Source organism: Orbicella faveolata, unplaced genomic scaffold, assembly GCF_042242905.1.
Source record: "Orbicella faveolata isolate gen_17 unplaced genomic scaffold, um_ofav_v1 contig_24, whole genome shotgun sequence".
Classification (NCBI taxonomy): domain Eukaryota; kingdom Metazoa; phylum Cnidaria; class Anthozoa; order Scleractinia; family Merulinidae; genus Orbicella; species Orbicella faveolata.
The window spans coordinates 5,275,001-5,292,155 of record NW_028301552.1 but is presented as its reverse complement, the minus strand read 5'-3'; the positions used below and the strand labels follow the sequence as shown (position 1 = coordinate 5,292,155).

At 37.5% G+C, this 17,155-nt stretch overlaps 1 protein-coding gene and 1 pseudogene across 2 annotated transcripts; one reads left to right on the top strand and one right to left on the bottom strand.

The window, feature by feature from the left end:
• Positions 1–2,482: 2,482 nt before the first annotated feature.
• LOC149110061 (uncharacterized) lies at positions 2,483–15,870 on the bottom strand. 2 transcript variants are annotated; one of them, XM_089292473.1, is made up of 7 exons: positions 15,579–15,870; positions 7,337–7,398; positions 6,323–6,412; positions 5,616–5,711; positions 5,442–5,499; positions 3,389–3,473; positions 2,483–2,609 (listed from the first exon to the last, which is right to left on the bottom strand). In XM_089292473.1, the coding sequence occupies exons 1-7, from the start codon at positions 15,766–15,768 to the stop codon at positions 2,603–2,605; spliced, it is 588 nt and encodes a 195-aa protein (XP_089148599.1). In that variant the 5' UTR covers positions 15,769–15,870; the 3' UTR covers positions 2,483–2,602. The 2 variants fall into 2 exon arrangements, with proteins under 2 accessions (XP_089148599.1, XP_089148597.1); XM_089292471.1 differs by lacking the exons at positions 2,483–2,609; positions 3,389–3,473 and adding an exon at positions 5,200–5,336.
• LOC110040527 (uncharacterized) lies at positions 7,749–8,439 on the top strand (annotated as a pseudogene).
• Positions 15,871–17,155: the final 1,285 nt, after the last annotated feature.

Sequence of the window (17,155 nt, the reverse complement as noted above, 5' to 3'; positions counted from 1 at the left end):
GAAGTAAACCCAATATATGAATACTTCCTCCTCTTTTATAGAAGAATAAATATGGCCGTTCTGAACTCTATCGGATCAAATCTTCTCACATACCATTTGCCTTTACAACAAGAAATTTGATTGGCTGTTTATAGTAGATCCAATCTGATTGGTGTGACATACATACATCTCTCACTCATCCATTGACCCGTCCATAACATACCCGACGCGCCGACTGAGGTTTTTTTTTTAACAAAAAAATAACTCAAAAATCATTTCATAAATCAGCTTACAAGATTCAGCTATCACAGAATAATAGACTCTCACCTTCTAAACAAGACTAACCAAATGTAGTGTGAAAACGAAAAAAAGACTCGAAGTACTCGCGTTACATTGTATGTAAACTTCCAGTCGTTTTCCTGTTAGAAACCATTTCTCATGACGGCTATTTTCAATACGTGGTTGCCATTTTTACTAGTTTGTTGCCACCGATTAAACCTTGGCGACACAACACTCACATATTGTAGTTTCAGGAAAATTAGTCCCGATATCGAAAAAGTTCGGCAAGGTATTGAAATTGAAACATAAAAACACGTACTTACATTCGATGCCCGTCAAAATGGCGGCGTCTTCTTCGAAGGCCGTTCCAAAATGACACGGATTTTATCGATTCCCTTTGTCAACTGTTCACAACTCTTGCACAAGGAAAGTTGGAGAGCGAAGGCTTGTAATAAGACTTTGAAACTTCCGGATATTGAACGATGGAATTTAGAACCAAGCTTACCTAAGAGCCCATATTTTTTCGCGATTATTTTTTGCGATTTTGGCGAAACAATAGAATCGTGACGTCAGCGCTTCTTCCAACACGGGCACACTTCGCACACTACCGGACTGCTCGATTCTGCGCACGCAGCTCGTGCGCGGCTCATCCCATTCCTGTCCCTTAGTAGACTCGATCGTAGTTTCCAGCCTCGTGAGCCGGGTTTTCTGACCCCACACCACGGGACAAGTGAAGCTAAGTGATACGGACCAGTGATCCAGCCTTTCGTTGGGAGGGGATCACCCGGACTGCCAAATACGACTAGAAATCGACGCTACGTCCCCAGCGGCAGCGCTCATTTTGGTCTGATGTCCAAAGGGAGACAAAGAAGCGTGGCTTCTGGGGAATTTACATTCTTACAGATTTAACTAACGGTGCTGATTTTACATCGTGCGTTTGTTCATTTTCAAAACAATTTCAGTTCTAAGGTGCCTGAAAGGCAAAAAAAAAAAAAAAAACCCAGACGTATTACACGGCTCCCAAGCGTGTTTCGTCTGGGGAAATACGAGACACATAAAAGAGACGTATTTATCAGAACTGTGAATCTGCTCAATTAAAATTCGGAATCAAGAGCATTCAGTTGTCAATAAACGATCGTGTGTCCTGTATTTTAACTCGACGCACTTTAATTCATGTTAGACGCATTAAACTTCATAGACGCTTTATTTGTCGTCCAAGGTACCTATGGCCAATGAAGTCAACTATGCTTTTCGTTCATGAAGTATGAAAACATTCAGCTACCTCAAAGCTAAAAACAGTTTAAAACTAATCTTTTCTTGGCTTAATAATTAACAAATATGTCCCGTGCCGCCGTCACCGCCTTTTAACCACTACACAATTACCAGGAGCTAACCAAGGTAGCTTTTTCCCTTTTTATTCAGCACATTTATTTCAACACATACAACACTTACATGAGTTACAAATACTTTACTTTACGTACACTTAATCCATAATTCTTTTCTTTGCCATCAAGAAATTCTTTTGTTTCTGAAAATTTTTCTTCCAAAATGCAGTTCGATATCTTTTAATTGTCAAATCTCCTCTCTCATACGTTATTGTCGAAAATCTCTTAACCTTATCTATAACGTATCAGTGCTTTTCCACGACAATTTACACCGCATTCGATTAAATTCTGTGCAAGTCACATTAACGAGTTGAATTATCATTTGGAGCCGGATCAGGAGGACGAGATATTTGTTACCTTCTTTATCTTATCCAGATTTTCTATAATATTCTTAACGTGAAGCAGTTTTTGATCATACGAGTTTAAACTTAAGTCAAGTGTTGTTTGAATAAAAACTCTGAGTAACATCGTGTCTTTACACTAGCACTCATCTTCGACAGATGCCTGTTCTGAACTGTTGATAGCAAATGAATACTAGCCACGCCTGAAGCAAAGACGGGAGGGAGTTCCGAGAACAAATGAAATAACGGCCTTTTCTGCTGCTACCAAAACCTGACAACTTTATCTCAAAGTTCGCCAATCTTTGCAAAAGAGCCTTTCAAATCTTCAGTTACGCAGCATGGAGTTCATTCACAGCTGTTCTTCCAGTGGTCTGTTTCTTTTTCCTGGATAGAGTGACTGCTTCACGCATGCAGATGACTTGTAAAACTAAGGTAGCTGTGCAAGGCAGAATTCTGAGAGCATATCATGAAGTTCTTTTGTGGCTGCTATCTGAGTCCGTACAGTAGATAGATACTCAGTGTATGTCTGTGTGCCTATGCTGTTTTCCGTTCTGCTGCTGATCAAAGGTTTCGGTGTGTACTTTGCACTGTCCTGTGTTTGATTGACTGTTTCCCTCATCAGCCCCTAGAAAAAGAAAGAGTATATTTTGTATTTTAGACCCTGTCCACGCTACGCCGGAGGAACTTGAAAACGGCGTTATCAGTCTGAAAATGCGTCAAATGTTTTCCGTTCATACTACGCTGGAGAAATTTAAAAACGCGACAATCACCGGTCATTTGGACTTTGGTTTGAGGATGACTGGGTCAGGGAAATCACGTGATTATCATGGCGCCATCATTTTCGAAATGCTCAGTTTTCGAGGTTGGAATGTTTCACCATGAAATGAAATAACCAATCCAATCATGGAAGAAAAAAAAAACTTCCACAACTTATTGAAACTTTATTCCATTTACTGAGTTTGAAATGTTGTTGTAGAACTTTTGTTTGTGTCCTTCAACGCTATTGGTTCATTGATGAAAGAGTTGGCCATTCTATTCTCAATTACTTTCTCAATTAACATTCGGATTGGTTTTAAACTTTGTTTTATAAGTGGCCTGGTTTTAGAAGTTGCACTGTAGGAGCATTTGTTGTCTTCATAACAAAGTCTTGCAAGTAGAAAACAAGTAGACAAGAATTTACATTCTTTCTTGCTTTTGAAAGTTTTAGTGGAGTATGAACTTACTCAAATTTAATTTTATTATTAGTTGAACCATGGAAACCTAGACAGGACAGAGACTCTTGTACAGCTCTCATTCTTCAACAATAATGACTTATAGTTAGTAATAGTTATTATTGATGACTCCTGTTTTTGTTTGGCCAGGGTGATGAAGAGTTAAGACACAAAACATTCAATTTGTTTATACCAAATAAAGCTGCAGCTGGTCACAAGCATTATAAAAGTCTTCCAAGCTTTTCTCAAGTCTGTTGTTTGCTCCCTCGACCGATTTCCTGCACAAAGAAGAAACAGATATTTATTAACAATATTGATTTGAGAAATACAAGTAGAATCACATGAGTTGCTTTGCATCCATCACAGGGCTTGTGTTTTCCATCAGTTACTAAATGCAGTTAAACAAATTAGTGTAATCTCCATGTCGTGTTTAAGGAGCTTCACTCGGTAAGGTCTAAAGCTTCACAATCAAAATATGTTTCTCTTCACGGGGTGGGTACAACTAGACAGACTGAAATTAATGTAATTCACACTGGGGGAAGGGATAATCTGCCAAGAGACTTAACATATAATGTTTTTAAGAAAATGCTATCAATTTTTGTGACTTTACTGAAAATATTGTTAATTTGAAAACACTGAAATGTTATCGGTCATGGAATTTGAACTTAAAATTACGAAGCACTAAATTTAATCTTCTTGTGGTAAGGATACACATTATTTCATATTTTTATTATTTTAGTTTCATTTTATTGGTTTTAATCATGATAACATTTTTAAGTCAGTTTTAGTGGTTTCCTGATAGGAAACAAAGACATAAACAAATCCAAGAAGCAGGAGGGAAAATGGTGAAAACATGACTAATTTCCACACCATATAATAAGTCACCATACATCAAAAGGAGGTAGAGTCACACCTCTCCCTCCAAGTCTCAAAAGGACCAAATAAAACCTGACCTGCAAAAGGTTAAACTGAAAACAAACTTAAGACATCTACAAAATACAGACAAACATGGCAGAATGATCATTCACACCTGTCCAGTAACAAATGGCTGTGGTGCTTACTTCAAATTTAGCACCAAGTGGTAGATGATCATACAAGAAGAGGTCTTATATAATTTTTCCTATGTTGCAGCTAGACATTTTACACCTTATAACATTTCTACATGACAAGATGACCAAAGTACTTAGTAGTTTGCAAACTGAAACAAGTTACTGTAGTAAAGTTATTCAGAAATCTTGTGGCCTTGGGCTCAACTTAGATTGAAAGAAGAGATAATTTTTGCTACTGTAGGTACTTTGTAAATACATGGATCTGGAAATTGAATAGAAGCAAAGAGAATGGTTTCTTGTGCTGTAATGATGCACCTGTGGTCAAGAGGAATTCAATGTTAATTTGCAATAATTATGGTTAATTATTGTAAAAAATGCTGGATGGGCTAAGCAACCCTGGTTAATGCTGTCGACTCAGAAAAGGGAAAAACAGAAAAGAAGAGGGAAGAGTGCTTACTTGAGGGGGAAGTTATAATTTTCTTAAGCTTTTGATTATCACATTTCGCACATTTCTCATGTCAATCTTGTAAGTTAATAGTCTCTTATTCAACAACAAGGTGAAGTGATCGATGACTCTGGGAACATAACTGGATTGACATTTTCATGCCATACTGGCACTTAATCTCATACTCATACTTCTATAATAATAATGGTCCCCATAGAAACTAACCATATGCACCTTTATCTTTTTCTCTCAAATAGAATTAAAACCACATTATTCCTATGTCCTATTTTACTTTGTCCACTGCTTCTGGTCCTAACTGAGCAATTCTATTTCAATATTCTCTCCATACTGACCTATGAACATTTCAGACAGACCAGCACAGTATTTGCGATAGCAGCTAAAATGTACCAGTTGTCAGCTTTGACAATCCCATACAATGTAAATGTTGAATACTCATGGCAGTTCACGTGGGGGTTAAGCAGAATGGCTTAACCAATATTCACGTTTAGGAAAGAATCTGAAGATTTACAAGATGATGAACAATAATTTATTTACAACTAATGCTTTGCCTCCTAGTACTTTAGTATGAAGTAATCTTATAGCTCGAAGACTTGCTTCAGGGTCTCCATAATCACAGAATCCAAAAGCTACAATGTGAAGAAAAACAATTAATACCAACTTGGATGATTTTATCTTTATTTTTTCTACTTTAGAAGTTTCAATCAAGTATTAAACAGTGAGCATGTGCTTACCTTGTAATTTTCCCTTGGCTCCTTGCACACGTTTCCAGTTTACTACAAGACCGCATTTCTGCTCTCACAAAAACATAACATGATACACTGAGGATTGCCTTCACCAAAGACCAGTTTAACAAGCATATTTAATCACAGTTAAGAATTTAGAACGAGTAGAGGAAATATACATACCGTTAAAATTTGTCTTATAAGTGCATCAGACGCTCTCTCAGTTATATTACCTACAAACACTGTTGTTGTTTTGGATGAATTTCCTTGATTTTGATTCTGAAATGAAAATAAATTGAATTAAGCACTCAACACTGGACACAGTCATTTCTACAGGCTCTGTAAAACCTTGTTATGACTGACATAAAAGAGTACACAATATTGATTTTCCATATACATGCAGAAATAACTGTTACATATACCTATATATTACAAAGGTTTGATTTATGGGTAAAAGAATAATTTGTATAATTGCAATGATCACTCATGTCTTCATAGGACACACTTTCTGATAGTGTGATAGTATGTACAATACAGTGTAAGATATACAATATATGAGCTTTACCCATGAGATTTCCTCTTGTGTATTGAAGAACATGCACTAGGTTGTTCAAAGCCCAATTAAGATAACCCAGGATTAATGAGAATTTTAATTTCAGTGAGGTTTCCTGTTTATATTGTTTGTCCTTCTGTTTTGAGCTTGAGTAATCTAAAATTACATGTACACAAAACATAAAAAGTGAACAAACATTTGTACACAAGAAAAATTAATACTTCAGTCAACTTTCAATCCTGGGTTAGCATTAACCAGCTTTCGAACAACCCAGCCCTGAACTTAACTGATAACCCATTAGAAAATAAACATGAAATGAAAAAGATAAACCACTAACCTGGTTATTAGTGTGTTTATTTTCTGGTCTGTATTGAGGTCGCCCAGAGGGAATTGTTGTCGGAGTAGGAAGAAGAGGCAGACCAGGTGGCTGGAGGTTAAAAACAACAACAACAATGAAATAAAACCTGCCACAATGACGTATGCCAATGTCTGGCACGTCAGCTCTCCAAGTAACATATCCAATTAATCACTAGCAAGAGTGAATAGAGGTGATTAGATGAAATCTTTTACTTACTCTGATGGCATTGTTACAATGGGCATTATTTCTTACAACTTGCGGCCCTAATAACAGTATTTAGTATCACCCAACTAGTGGACTAATGCAAATCCTGCATTTTGATTGGCTACGCTACTAGGGGACTATTAGTAATAGTAATCGAGTACCGAAATTGGCGCCATCGAGCGTGACGCTTTCTTTCGTTTTATTCCCAAATAAATATTTCTTCAACTTGCATTTGCTAACTTTATTATTGCCTTTTCTGTCCGACTAGTTGGGTGATACTAAAACAATTAGACCCTTCGCCCTCAAGGGTCACAGGTCAATAGCCCATTCGGCTTCGCCTCATGGGCTATTGACCCGTAGCCCGCAAGGGCTACGGGTCTAATTGTTAAATATTCACCAGCGGCAGATCCAGACCTTGAGCTAAGGGGGTGGGGGTAAGGAGGGGGAGGGGGCAGTTCTGTTTTGATTGCCCTGCCAGCTTTTCTTCCTTCTGTGTTTTTTTTCTTTCATTACCCAAAATAAGGGGGGGGCGCCCCCCCAGGCCCCTCCCCTAGATCTGCCACTGTTCACAACTGTATTATGATAAGTCCTACATAACTGATTACAGAATGTACATAAATGTAGTGTTTTCTCTGTAACAAGACTTGTATACCCACATATAAGAACCTACTTGATCCTACTTGGCTAAACAGGTTCTTCTATTTTCGGGTATTAAAATGGCAATTTTCTGCCAGTACGTTCTTAAACCACTATGAAATGTACAGTTATGTAAAGCAAGCTGTTACTTACAACTGCAAGAGGAGGAATTCCTGGAACAGGTATCGGAGGTTTGGTGGGTAAAGCAGGTGGAACTGTTGAACAAAGAAGTGTCCACTCTGATAAAGTTGCCTTATATTTATGAACATATAGAATGATGTACATGTTACATGTATATGTTGGCAACAATAAATTAGTGAATTTAAAAATTTGAATGAGGGAGGTCACGCGATGACACGATGCACGTAGGACGCACGAGTTCGAGCTCTCCACTTTGAAGTTGGTCAATCTCATTTTCTTGACGGATGACGATCTCCTAAGCTCAATAAACGTTGTATATGAATGTGAGAACCACATCTAAAACCTTACAAATGTCTAATACTGACTCAACCTCAAACAAGCTGGACGCATCTTTGCCAAAATGGACGACTTACTTAAGTCAACAGACTTATAAGAAACAAAGTTGAATAGTATCCTTGAGAAATTATCTAGTTTAGAGAGTTCACAGAGAAAAACCGCTGCCGACGTTGATGCCCTGAAAGACAGCTACCGCTCACTGGATGCGCAAATGATAGATGTAGATAATGAGCTGACTTGCAAAGCGAGCCGTGAAGAATTAGCGTCAGTTTATAAAAAGATGGAGGACCTGGAAAATAGGTCGAAGAGAAATAACATTGTCATCTGGGGTCTCAAAGAAGGTGCAGAAGCCGCACACAATTCCTTAGAAGATTTCCTGAGGGTTGAATTCTTCAAGGGACACATGCAACTTCAAAACATTAAGGTGATGAGGGCCCATCGAACGAATGTCAACCAATGAGCCACGGAGGCGAACACCTCGACAGTTAGGCCGATTCATATCCATCTTTTGAGGTATTCGGACAAAGTTCAAATTCTTAAGGTCGCCACAAATGCTTTGAAGGATAATCCCTTTCTAGACAGTCAGATTTTTATTTCTGATGATGTCTCAAAGAACGTCCGTAAAGACCGAGCAAAGCTTTGAAAAGACTATCTCAAGGGGATCAAAGAAAGAAGTGATGTCGAATTTGCATTCATACCTTGGTTGGTACCGGCAAAAAATTTTGTTCAAGGATCGAAACTGCTCAAAATTAAAATCTTTCAAGCTTCTGGATGAGTAAATACATTCAACTTGTTTTTGAAATCAATCTACTGACAGAGGAACATGTCTACGCTTTGACGTTTATTAATATTTTGCTCAAATATCTTCAATTGTTATTGTTCTAGGTTATCTCCCTGTTAACATTCTGATATTGAATGGTGAGTTTGTTCCTTACGCTAGTTATTAATTTGAGTTCAGATTTATTAACACTGATATTGACATCTCATGTATAGTTATTGTAAGAACATTACCAGGGTACTACTGCAGTGAATGTCAAGCTCTAAGAGCTAGAATACTCTTTTGGCTTTATTTTAGTTTTCTTCTTTAAGTATAAGATTGAGTATAAGCACACTAGTTCAATTCGAATGATAATCGCCTTTATGTGGAGATCCTGACGGGAGTGCATTGCAACCACAGGATGGTAAGTGCACTTTCGTTTATATGTATGTGTGTTTTTGTCCTTGTGTGTGTGTTGATTTTTGTTCTTGCTTGCACTGCGCTGAACACTTTATTGTTGGATGCAATAATCTCTACTTTTAAACTGATACCATGCATATTGAAAACATTATCTCTAACATCATTGTATTTAAAAAAGCGGCAGTTACTCCAGGCAATGAAACAACCTCCCGTATATAGTTAAAATGATGAGTAAACAAAACTCGAAGCCTGATACAATTACATTATTATCCTTTAACGCGAGAGGTCTAAGTAATTTTAAAAAAAGAAGAGCAATATTTTCCTGGTGCAGAAAGCAAAAAGCCAATTTTATATTTTTACAAGAAATGCATTCAAGCAAGGAGCATGAGGCTCAGTGGAAAAAAGAATGGGGTGCAGAGATATTATTTTCTCGTGGGAGTACAAACGCCAGAGGTGTCGCGGTGCTTATAAAGAACGGCTTTGACATTGATATAATGATGTCTCAGACAGATTCGAGTGGAAGACTTTTGTTGTTTAAAGCTTTGATCAAAGAGGAAAATTATACAATTGCAAATATCTACGGGCCCAACAAAGATGCAGAAGCTGTTCAATTTTATCATAAACTATCAAAACTATTAAGAACCAATGATTTCGGAAATGAAGAGAACATAATTATGGGAGGTGATTTTAATTCTCCCTGAATATTAATCTGGATAAAAAAGGTGGAATTCAAATTCCCCAGAGGCACGTCGCAAAATCTATTGAAGAAATTCAAGATGAGTTCAGTCCCCATGACATTTGGCGTATAAAAAATCCAAATCAACACAGTTTCACTTGGGGTCGCTGTTATCCTTTTGTATTTTGTAGATTAGATTACTGGTTGATCTCGGATAAACTGTATGATTTAGTTACAAATGTGGATATTTTGCCCTCAATCAAATCAGACCATTCTGCAGTATTCCTAGAACTCACACAAATCAAGGAAAATAACAGAGGTCCTGGCTACTGGAAATTGAATACGACGCTATTGGCAAATGAAGAATATAAAAAGATGATCATTGATAAATTGCCTATTTGGCTTGAGGAAGCAAAGGATCTCAGAGACCAAAGATCAATTTGGGATTGGATAAAATTTAATATTAGAACCAATTCTATTATTTTCTCAAAGCGTTTATCACAAATTCAACAAAAACATGAAAGAGAATTAACTAACAAATATCAAGAATCATTAGCTGCCTTTCAAGATAATCCCTGTGACAATACGTGAATAACAATGGAAAGATATAAAAGCAAACTTGAATTGATGTATGACAAAAAAGTTGAAGGTTTAATTATATGGGCAAGGGCACGATGGCACGAACATGGAGAAAAGAATAGTAAATATTTTTTAAATTTGGAGAAATGCAACCACATTAAGAAACATATTAGAAAATTATATATTAGTGGAGTTATCTCTACCGATCCACTCTCGATAATGAACGCACAAAAGCAATTTTACACTAAGCTGTACAGCAGTTCCAAAACAAAGTTAGACACTCCAGATGCAGCAATCTTCTTTGAAAATCCAAATCTATCAAAGCTATCAAGTGAAGCAAGTGCGAGACGCGAAGGAAAAATAACAATTGAAGAATGCCAAAACATTATCAAAACATTCCAACTAGGTAAGACTCCTGGAAATGATGGTCTGCCAATTGAATTTTATAATGTATTTTGGTCATCAATCGGTGAAATGGTGGTCGAAAGCTTTAACGAGGCTTACATGTATGAAGAGGGAGAAATGTCTAACTCACAAAGGTAAGGGGTCATTACACTTATCGAAAAAACAGGTAAAGACAGAACCCGTCTTGAAAATTGGAGACTGATTTCTCTCACCAATGTAGACACTAAAATAGCATCCAAAGTAATAGCAACACGAATTACTAAAATTTCACCAGAGATAATCCACAGCAATCAGACTGGATATGTTTCAGGTCAATACATAGGGGAAGCAGCTAGATCAATTCTAGATGTCATGGAATACACTAACACATTCGATATTCTGGGTATATTATTATTCATAGATTTTGAAAAGGCATTTGATAGCCTTGAATGGAATTTTATGTTTAAATGCTTAGAAATTTTCAGCTTTGGTAACAGTCTTGAAAGATGGCTGAAAACATTTTATAGAAATGTATCCAGTTGCATTATAAACAATGGATCTTTTTCTGCTAATTTTGAGTTAAGCAGAGGTGTTAGGCAAGGGGATCCTCTGTCGCCATATCTATTTGTGATCGCAATTGAGATTTTAGCTGCTGCAATCCGAACTAGTATCGATATTAAAGGAATTAAATTAGACTTAGAGGAATGGAAACTTGTCCAATATGCAGACGACCTCACCGCCTTTTTATCCGATTTAACATCCACACAAAATCTCTTTAAATTGCTTGATCATTTTGGAAAACTATCAGGTTTAAAGATTAATTATACTAAAACAGAGGCAATGTGGATTGGTTCATGTCATGACAGCCCCGAGAGACCGTTATCTTTAAAATGGTGCAAAAGCGTAAAAGCTCTTGGGGTACACTACAGTTATAACAAGGAAGTGTCTTTTCAGAAAAATTTTTACGACAAGATTGCCGAAATTAAAAAACAAATACATCAGTGGAGCTGGAGAGGTCTCTCTTTATTTGATAAAGTGTCAGTCATTAAAAGTCTTCTTCTCCCTAAATTGGTATATATATTTTCTATCCTCTCACCTCCCTCGGAATTTATATCCCTGATTCAAATGATAATATATAAATTCTTGTGGAAAGGGTCTGATAAAATAACCAGAAGAGCTACAATTAATTGTTCTGACTATGGTGGGTTAAATCTCACTGATTTAGAGACTTCAATTAAGTCTCTTAGATTAGCATGGATTTCGAAAATTTTCAATCCCGAACTGTCTCCATGGAAAAGCTATCTTAGACATTTGCTCAAACCTTATGGAGGTTTTTTCTTTTTTCACTGCAACTATAATATTAATGACTATCATATTAATTCGATTTTTTATTTAGAAATGCTGCAGTGGTGGTCTGAATTTCGCTCAAATTTTTCAACGGATTCTAAAGCTTTTGAGTCTATAATTTGGAATAATTGTAATACAGTGAAACCCTGCTCCACGGACACCCGCTTAATACGGACACTCGTTTATAACGGACAGTTTTCTTTGTCCCGACAACTAAAAAGCTCATATATTTTCTCTTAAATTAGCCCACTTAATACGGACACCCGGATAATGCGGACACTTAATCATCTCCCTTTGGTGTCCATATTAACGGGGTTCCACTGTATAAAGATAGACGGCAAACCGATCTGTTATCATAACTATATGAATGCTGGGGTAAGTTTTATCAGCGACTTAATGTATTCTCGGAACAATGTTGAATCCTTTAACATAGCAAAGGACAAGGGTCTAATGGCTCAAATTACTTGATGTGGTCTGCTGTTCGTTGCTCTGTGCCAAAGCATTTAAGGAATCTCATCATCGATAGAAACGTTTTAAATACACTTAAGTTAAAATGTGGTAACAAAGATTTTGATCCTCTCTCGAGCAAGAGTAGAAACTTTTATGCTTTTCTCATTCAAGAAAAAGCCAAACATTCAAGAGGGTTCTCTAAACTAATGTCAGATTTTAAAGAAGAGACTCGAAAAGCGTTTGTACTGGCAAAATCAGTTGCTCTTGAAACATTTATACAATGTTTTCAGTTCAAAATTTTAAACGACATTTTGTTTTTGAATACCCGATTAGCAAAAATCGGAAGGATTCAAAGTGATATTTGTACGTTTTGTCAAACCTCTCGAGAAACATTAGAACATTTCTTTTATCGATGCTCCTTCTCAACAGAATTTTGGACTAAATTTGAAAACTTTTGGTTCACAGTAACCAGGGAGCAAATAAAACTGGAATATATTAACATCATATTAGGAATATTAGATCAGAGATCTAACTTGCTCAACTACTTTATCATTTTAGGTAAAATTTATTTATGGAATTGTGGCAAAAATAAACAAATCCCTCTCTTTTTGCCTTTCGAAGATGTGGTCAAGAGAAAATATGAAATAGAAAAGCTTATAGCCTCTCAAAGCATCTTAAGCTTAAAACATTTTCAGGCAAAATGGAACCTACTTCTGAATAACAATCCAATTTTTGTTTGGAATGGAGTAAGTGCTTGTTGTAAATTATGTAAATTTATATGTACATTCATGATAATTCAAATAGCTGCATTGTAATTTCATATAAAGTATCTTGTTAACACGAAAAGTAATTGTGTAATTACAGTACAATGTAGAGTAAGATTTGTATTATCAGTTGTGTAGGCAGAGCATCTGTAGTAGTTGTTCTGTGTAATTGTAGTGTTAGTAGTAATCGTAGTGTGAGTAACGGTCGTATTGTAAGTCAGGTCAGTTGTGGCGTAAGTGATATTAGTATTGTAAGTAATGTAAGTATTGTAGGTAACGTTAGTATTGTAAGAAGCCTTAGTAGTGTAAGTAATGTTAGTATTGTATGCAATAGTAAAAAAAACAAAATTGGAAAGTTTAAATGTACTAAACTCAAGCGTGGTGTCACTAAATTTAATCAACGCAAAATTTTGACTACATGAGTACTCTACACAAATGAAACACTACCGTAGGGCATGAAAAAACCAAGGTCCAATTGCCCGGGGGAGGGGGAGTAAATTTTTCTCTTGGGCAAGTGAAAATAGAAGTTTAGTGGTCCGGTGGGCAAGTGAAATTAGTCTCAGTGGTCTTGTCAGTGATAATTTCCAATCAAAAACAATTTCAAAACTTCAGACTGCAAGATGAGCAAAACAATGAGTCGAAAACATGGATTAATTTAAAATCCAAGCATACATTGCTTGTGTTCGTCCTCCGATTGCCATATTGGCTACCATATTGCATGTTTGGAAAACAGAAGTCTGGCAAGAGAGTGTGTTCATGTGATGTCATCAAATTCTGAAATCCAAAACTAAAGAGCCACTAAAGGTTTTATCCTCATCAGGCATAAGAGGTACTAAATTTATATCTGTTTACAACTTTCCAGCTCAATAGTGAACTTCGTTTGGAAAACAGTGCGTTTTAAATTTCAGAGTTAGGGTTGTGCGTGAGATAAAGCTAAGATCACGTTTGTCAAAAAATATACACTTATCTCGTGATTTTTAGCCATTTTAGGAGTTAAAGTATTAGGAAAAGTGTGTGTGTAAATGTTTTTTGGTTCGGTTCAGATAATCAGTCAACTAGATGGCCAAAGCAAGTTCCAGATCATTACACTATTTTCTGGCCGCCATATTGGAGGGCTAAGGAGGTCCACCAACCTGACAGCTCCATACTAGGCTCTATAATTTTGCGCAGAATATTTCGACAAATTTGTCAACTTTGGGACAATGCACACACCCTAAACTTGGAGAACTGTCTTCTTTATTTATCTTCTATAATATCACAATTTCTTGACTTTATCCACTGAATGGTTTTTGATTTTATTTTTTATTACGTAACAATGAACACACTCTATACTAATAAAGCACATGGTAGATTAAAGATGGCAACGAAAAACACAAACATTCTGTATTTCTTTCCATAGTCGTACCTATTGGGCAAGTAATATTTTAGTGGGGGCCCACTGGATTTCACAATTTTTTTCCTGCCCTGCATTTTGAACACTCCACGGAATCATGGCCATGATCATGACCTAGTTTGTGGTTAGTTATTTTGCATTAAGGAAGCAGTGGAACAGAACACTTGCCACCATAAAATTACACTAAGTAATAGTATTGACCATAGTTGGAGGGTAGCAATGTCACAAGTATCACAAAGTTGACACAACAAAACTCATGCTCAAAAGTATTACTTGCTTGCTGTACAAATCCTGAACCACATTATACCAAAGCCACAATTTACAATTTAGAACTACATCAGTCTGATAGACCAATGCATTCCTTAAATGGAGCTAAATGGCTTCAGAGGCTTATATCGCTTTGAGTACAGGAAACTATTTCATATTTTAAGTCAACTCTATATGAAGTTATTTATGCCATAAAGAGCGACGAATCTCTAACAAATATGAATTACAACAATCAATCAATCAATACCTTTATTAATGTGTCAAATACATTCTAGCCGAGGATAAAAAAAACCCTCTACTAATAGGGGGCACAAAAAATAAATAAAATAAATTATAAAATTTTAACGACATCAACAAGTCCCAGAATAACTCGGCACAGAAACGAAACCTTGCTTCATTCAACTTCAAAAGAAGTTGTGAATCTATACATCTTTTATTTTTACAACAACTATCTCATTTAAAATTGAAAGTCAACTAAGAATGAAATTTCAGTTTTGCAAGTACAGTACATAAGCTTACACGACAGTACGTACGAATATGCATGTAGTCAAGAGTTTGTCGACCGTACTATGCCTCTAAAGCTGCGTATAAATTATTGCAGTTTTGGAAGAAACTAAGGAACTCCAACATTTTTTAAAACTGTAAAAAGAAGGCCTTGGATTCTGTAGAACAAGTGGAAAATGCTCCAAGCCTGACTGTAACTGTGCAATACAACTGGAAGCCAACAGTGAACATCAACTAAGATCACACACGATAAAGAACGGGCAGGTTTAACTCTAAAATGCTCACTAAAAGCGCTCCTTAGCGTCTCATGGAATCTCCAGAACATTTTAAATCCCTTTGCAAAGCGTTTACGACACTCTGTATGCTAGTTTTCTCACCTGCAGTGCCTGGTGGAGGCATCGGAGGAGGTGGAAAGCCGGGAGGAGGACCAGGAAACGGTGGCGGAGGAGGCAGCCCCGGCGCTAAATTACCAGGAGGCGGCATTCCGGGTGGCATAGCACTTGAAGGAGGACGGATTCCCGTTGGAGGATGGCCGAGTGGCTGTTGTGGTGGCGGATGATACGACATCGCGTGAAAACCGATCAGAAAATTTGTAAAACTTTGTCAAAGAAAAGTTCGCGGCGAAAGCAACATGGCCGCCCTCGTGTTTAAAAAACCAAGTGTACGCTGGGAAACCTCGTTTCCAGTATCCTGAAACGGCCGTTGATGCTTTGAGTCACTTTGGCTTAACAGCTTTTCGATCTGCTTGTTTTCTTCATCACGAACCCCACAAATCCAAAGCATGAATTCACCATTTTATTTTTATAGCAACAAACGAGTGGCTTTTAAACCAAGAAAGAAAACAGAAAATAAAGCGAAGCGCGTGCGTAAAACTGTGCGCATGCGTAGACAAGGGTCTTTGCACCACAAGGAACACAGTGAACACAGTGAGCACTATATATATATATCCCTTGGACGCCAACAACAAGGTAAAAACAAGTAAGTATATATTCACAAAAAAGGGCTAAAAAGGGCAAGGTAAGATATGAAACAATAGGGAAGACATGAAACAAACTTGCATGGTGCAAACTTGCATGACTAGGGATGCTGTGAAAAATGAAGACGAACTTCAAGCAGTGATTATGCAAATTTAATGCGACATAGCAGAAAACATTCCGGCTAAGCGATATGGCGAGGCAGAAGGCGACGTCAAGGGGGATGGAAAAGTTTTCCGAAATATGTTGAAACCACATCGGAGCAAAACAATAGGTGCAAACTTGCATAACTAGGGATGCTGTGAAAAATGAAGACGAACTTCAAGCAGTGATTATGCAAATTTAATGCGAAATAGCAGAGCACAAACATTCCGGCTAAGCGATATGGCGAGGAAGAAGGCGACGTGAAGGGGGAAGGAGAAGTTTTCCGAAATATGTTGAAACCACATCGGAGCAAAAGGAAGTATACCGACTAGGAAGATCGGACAGCTATGATCAGCAATGAAGCCAAGGAGGGTTGGCGAACGGACAGTGGACACCGTTGGCAACGTCCACCGTTGCGGCGAAGAGGGAAGCGGCTACGAAGAGAGGACGTCGAGCTGCGAACGAGAAGCAAGGGAAAACATGCGAGCGAAAACAAGCAAGGGTGGCGACTCGGGAAGAGCAGCGGGCACAGCGAGGGAAGGCGTCGAGAAGCCACCAAGATCAGGGAATACCGGATAGAGAGCGGAGACAGAGGGCAAAGTAGAAAACAGAGAGAATCAACGGCTTCGAAGAACAGACACAGAGAGTTACTAGGACACAGAGTAGGGCACAGAGCGGGGCTAAGAGTAGAGCACAGAGCGGGGCTAAGACACAGAGAGTTGCTAGGACACAGAGCAGAGCTAAGATCGTTTCTAGGCCACGTAGCAGAGAATCATATGTTGGATGGAAAAGACGGTAAAAGTTTTTTTAAAGCCACAAAATTGTGCGATATTTGG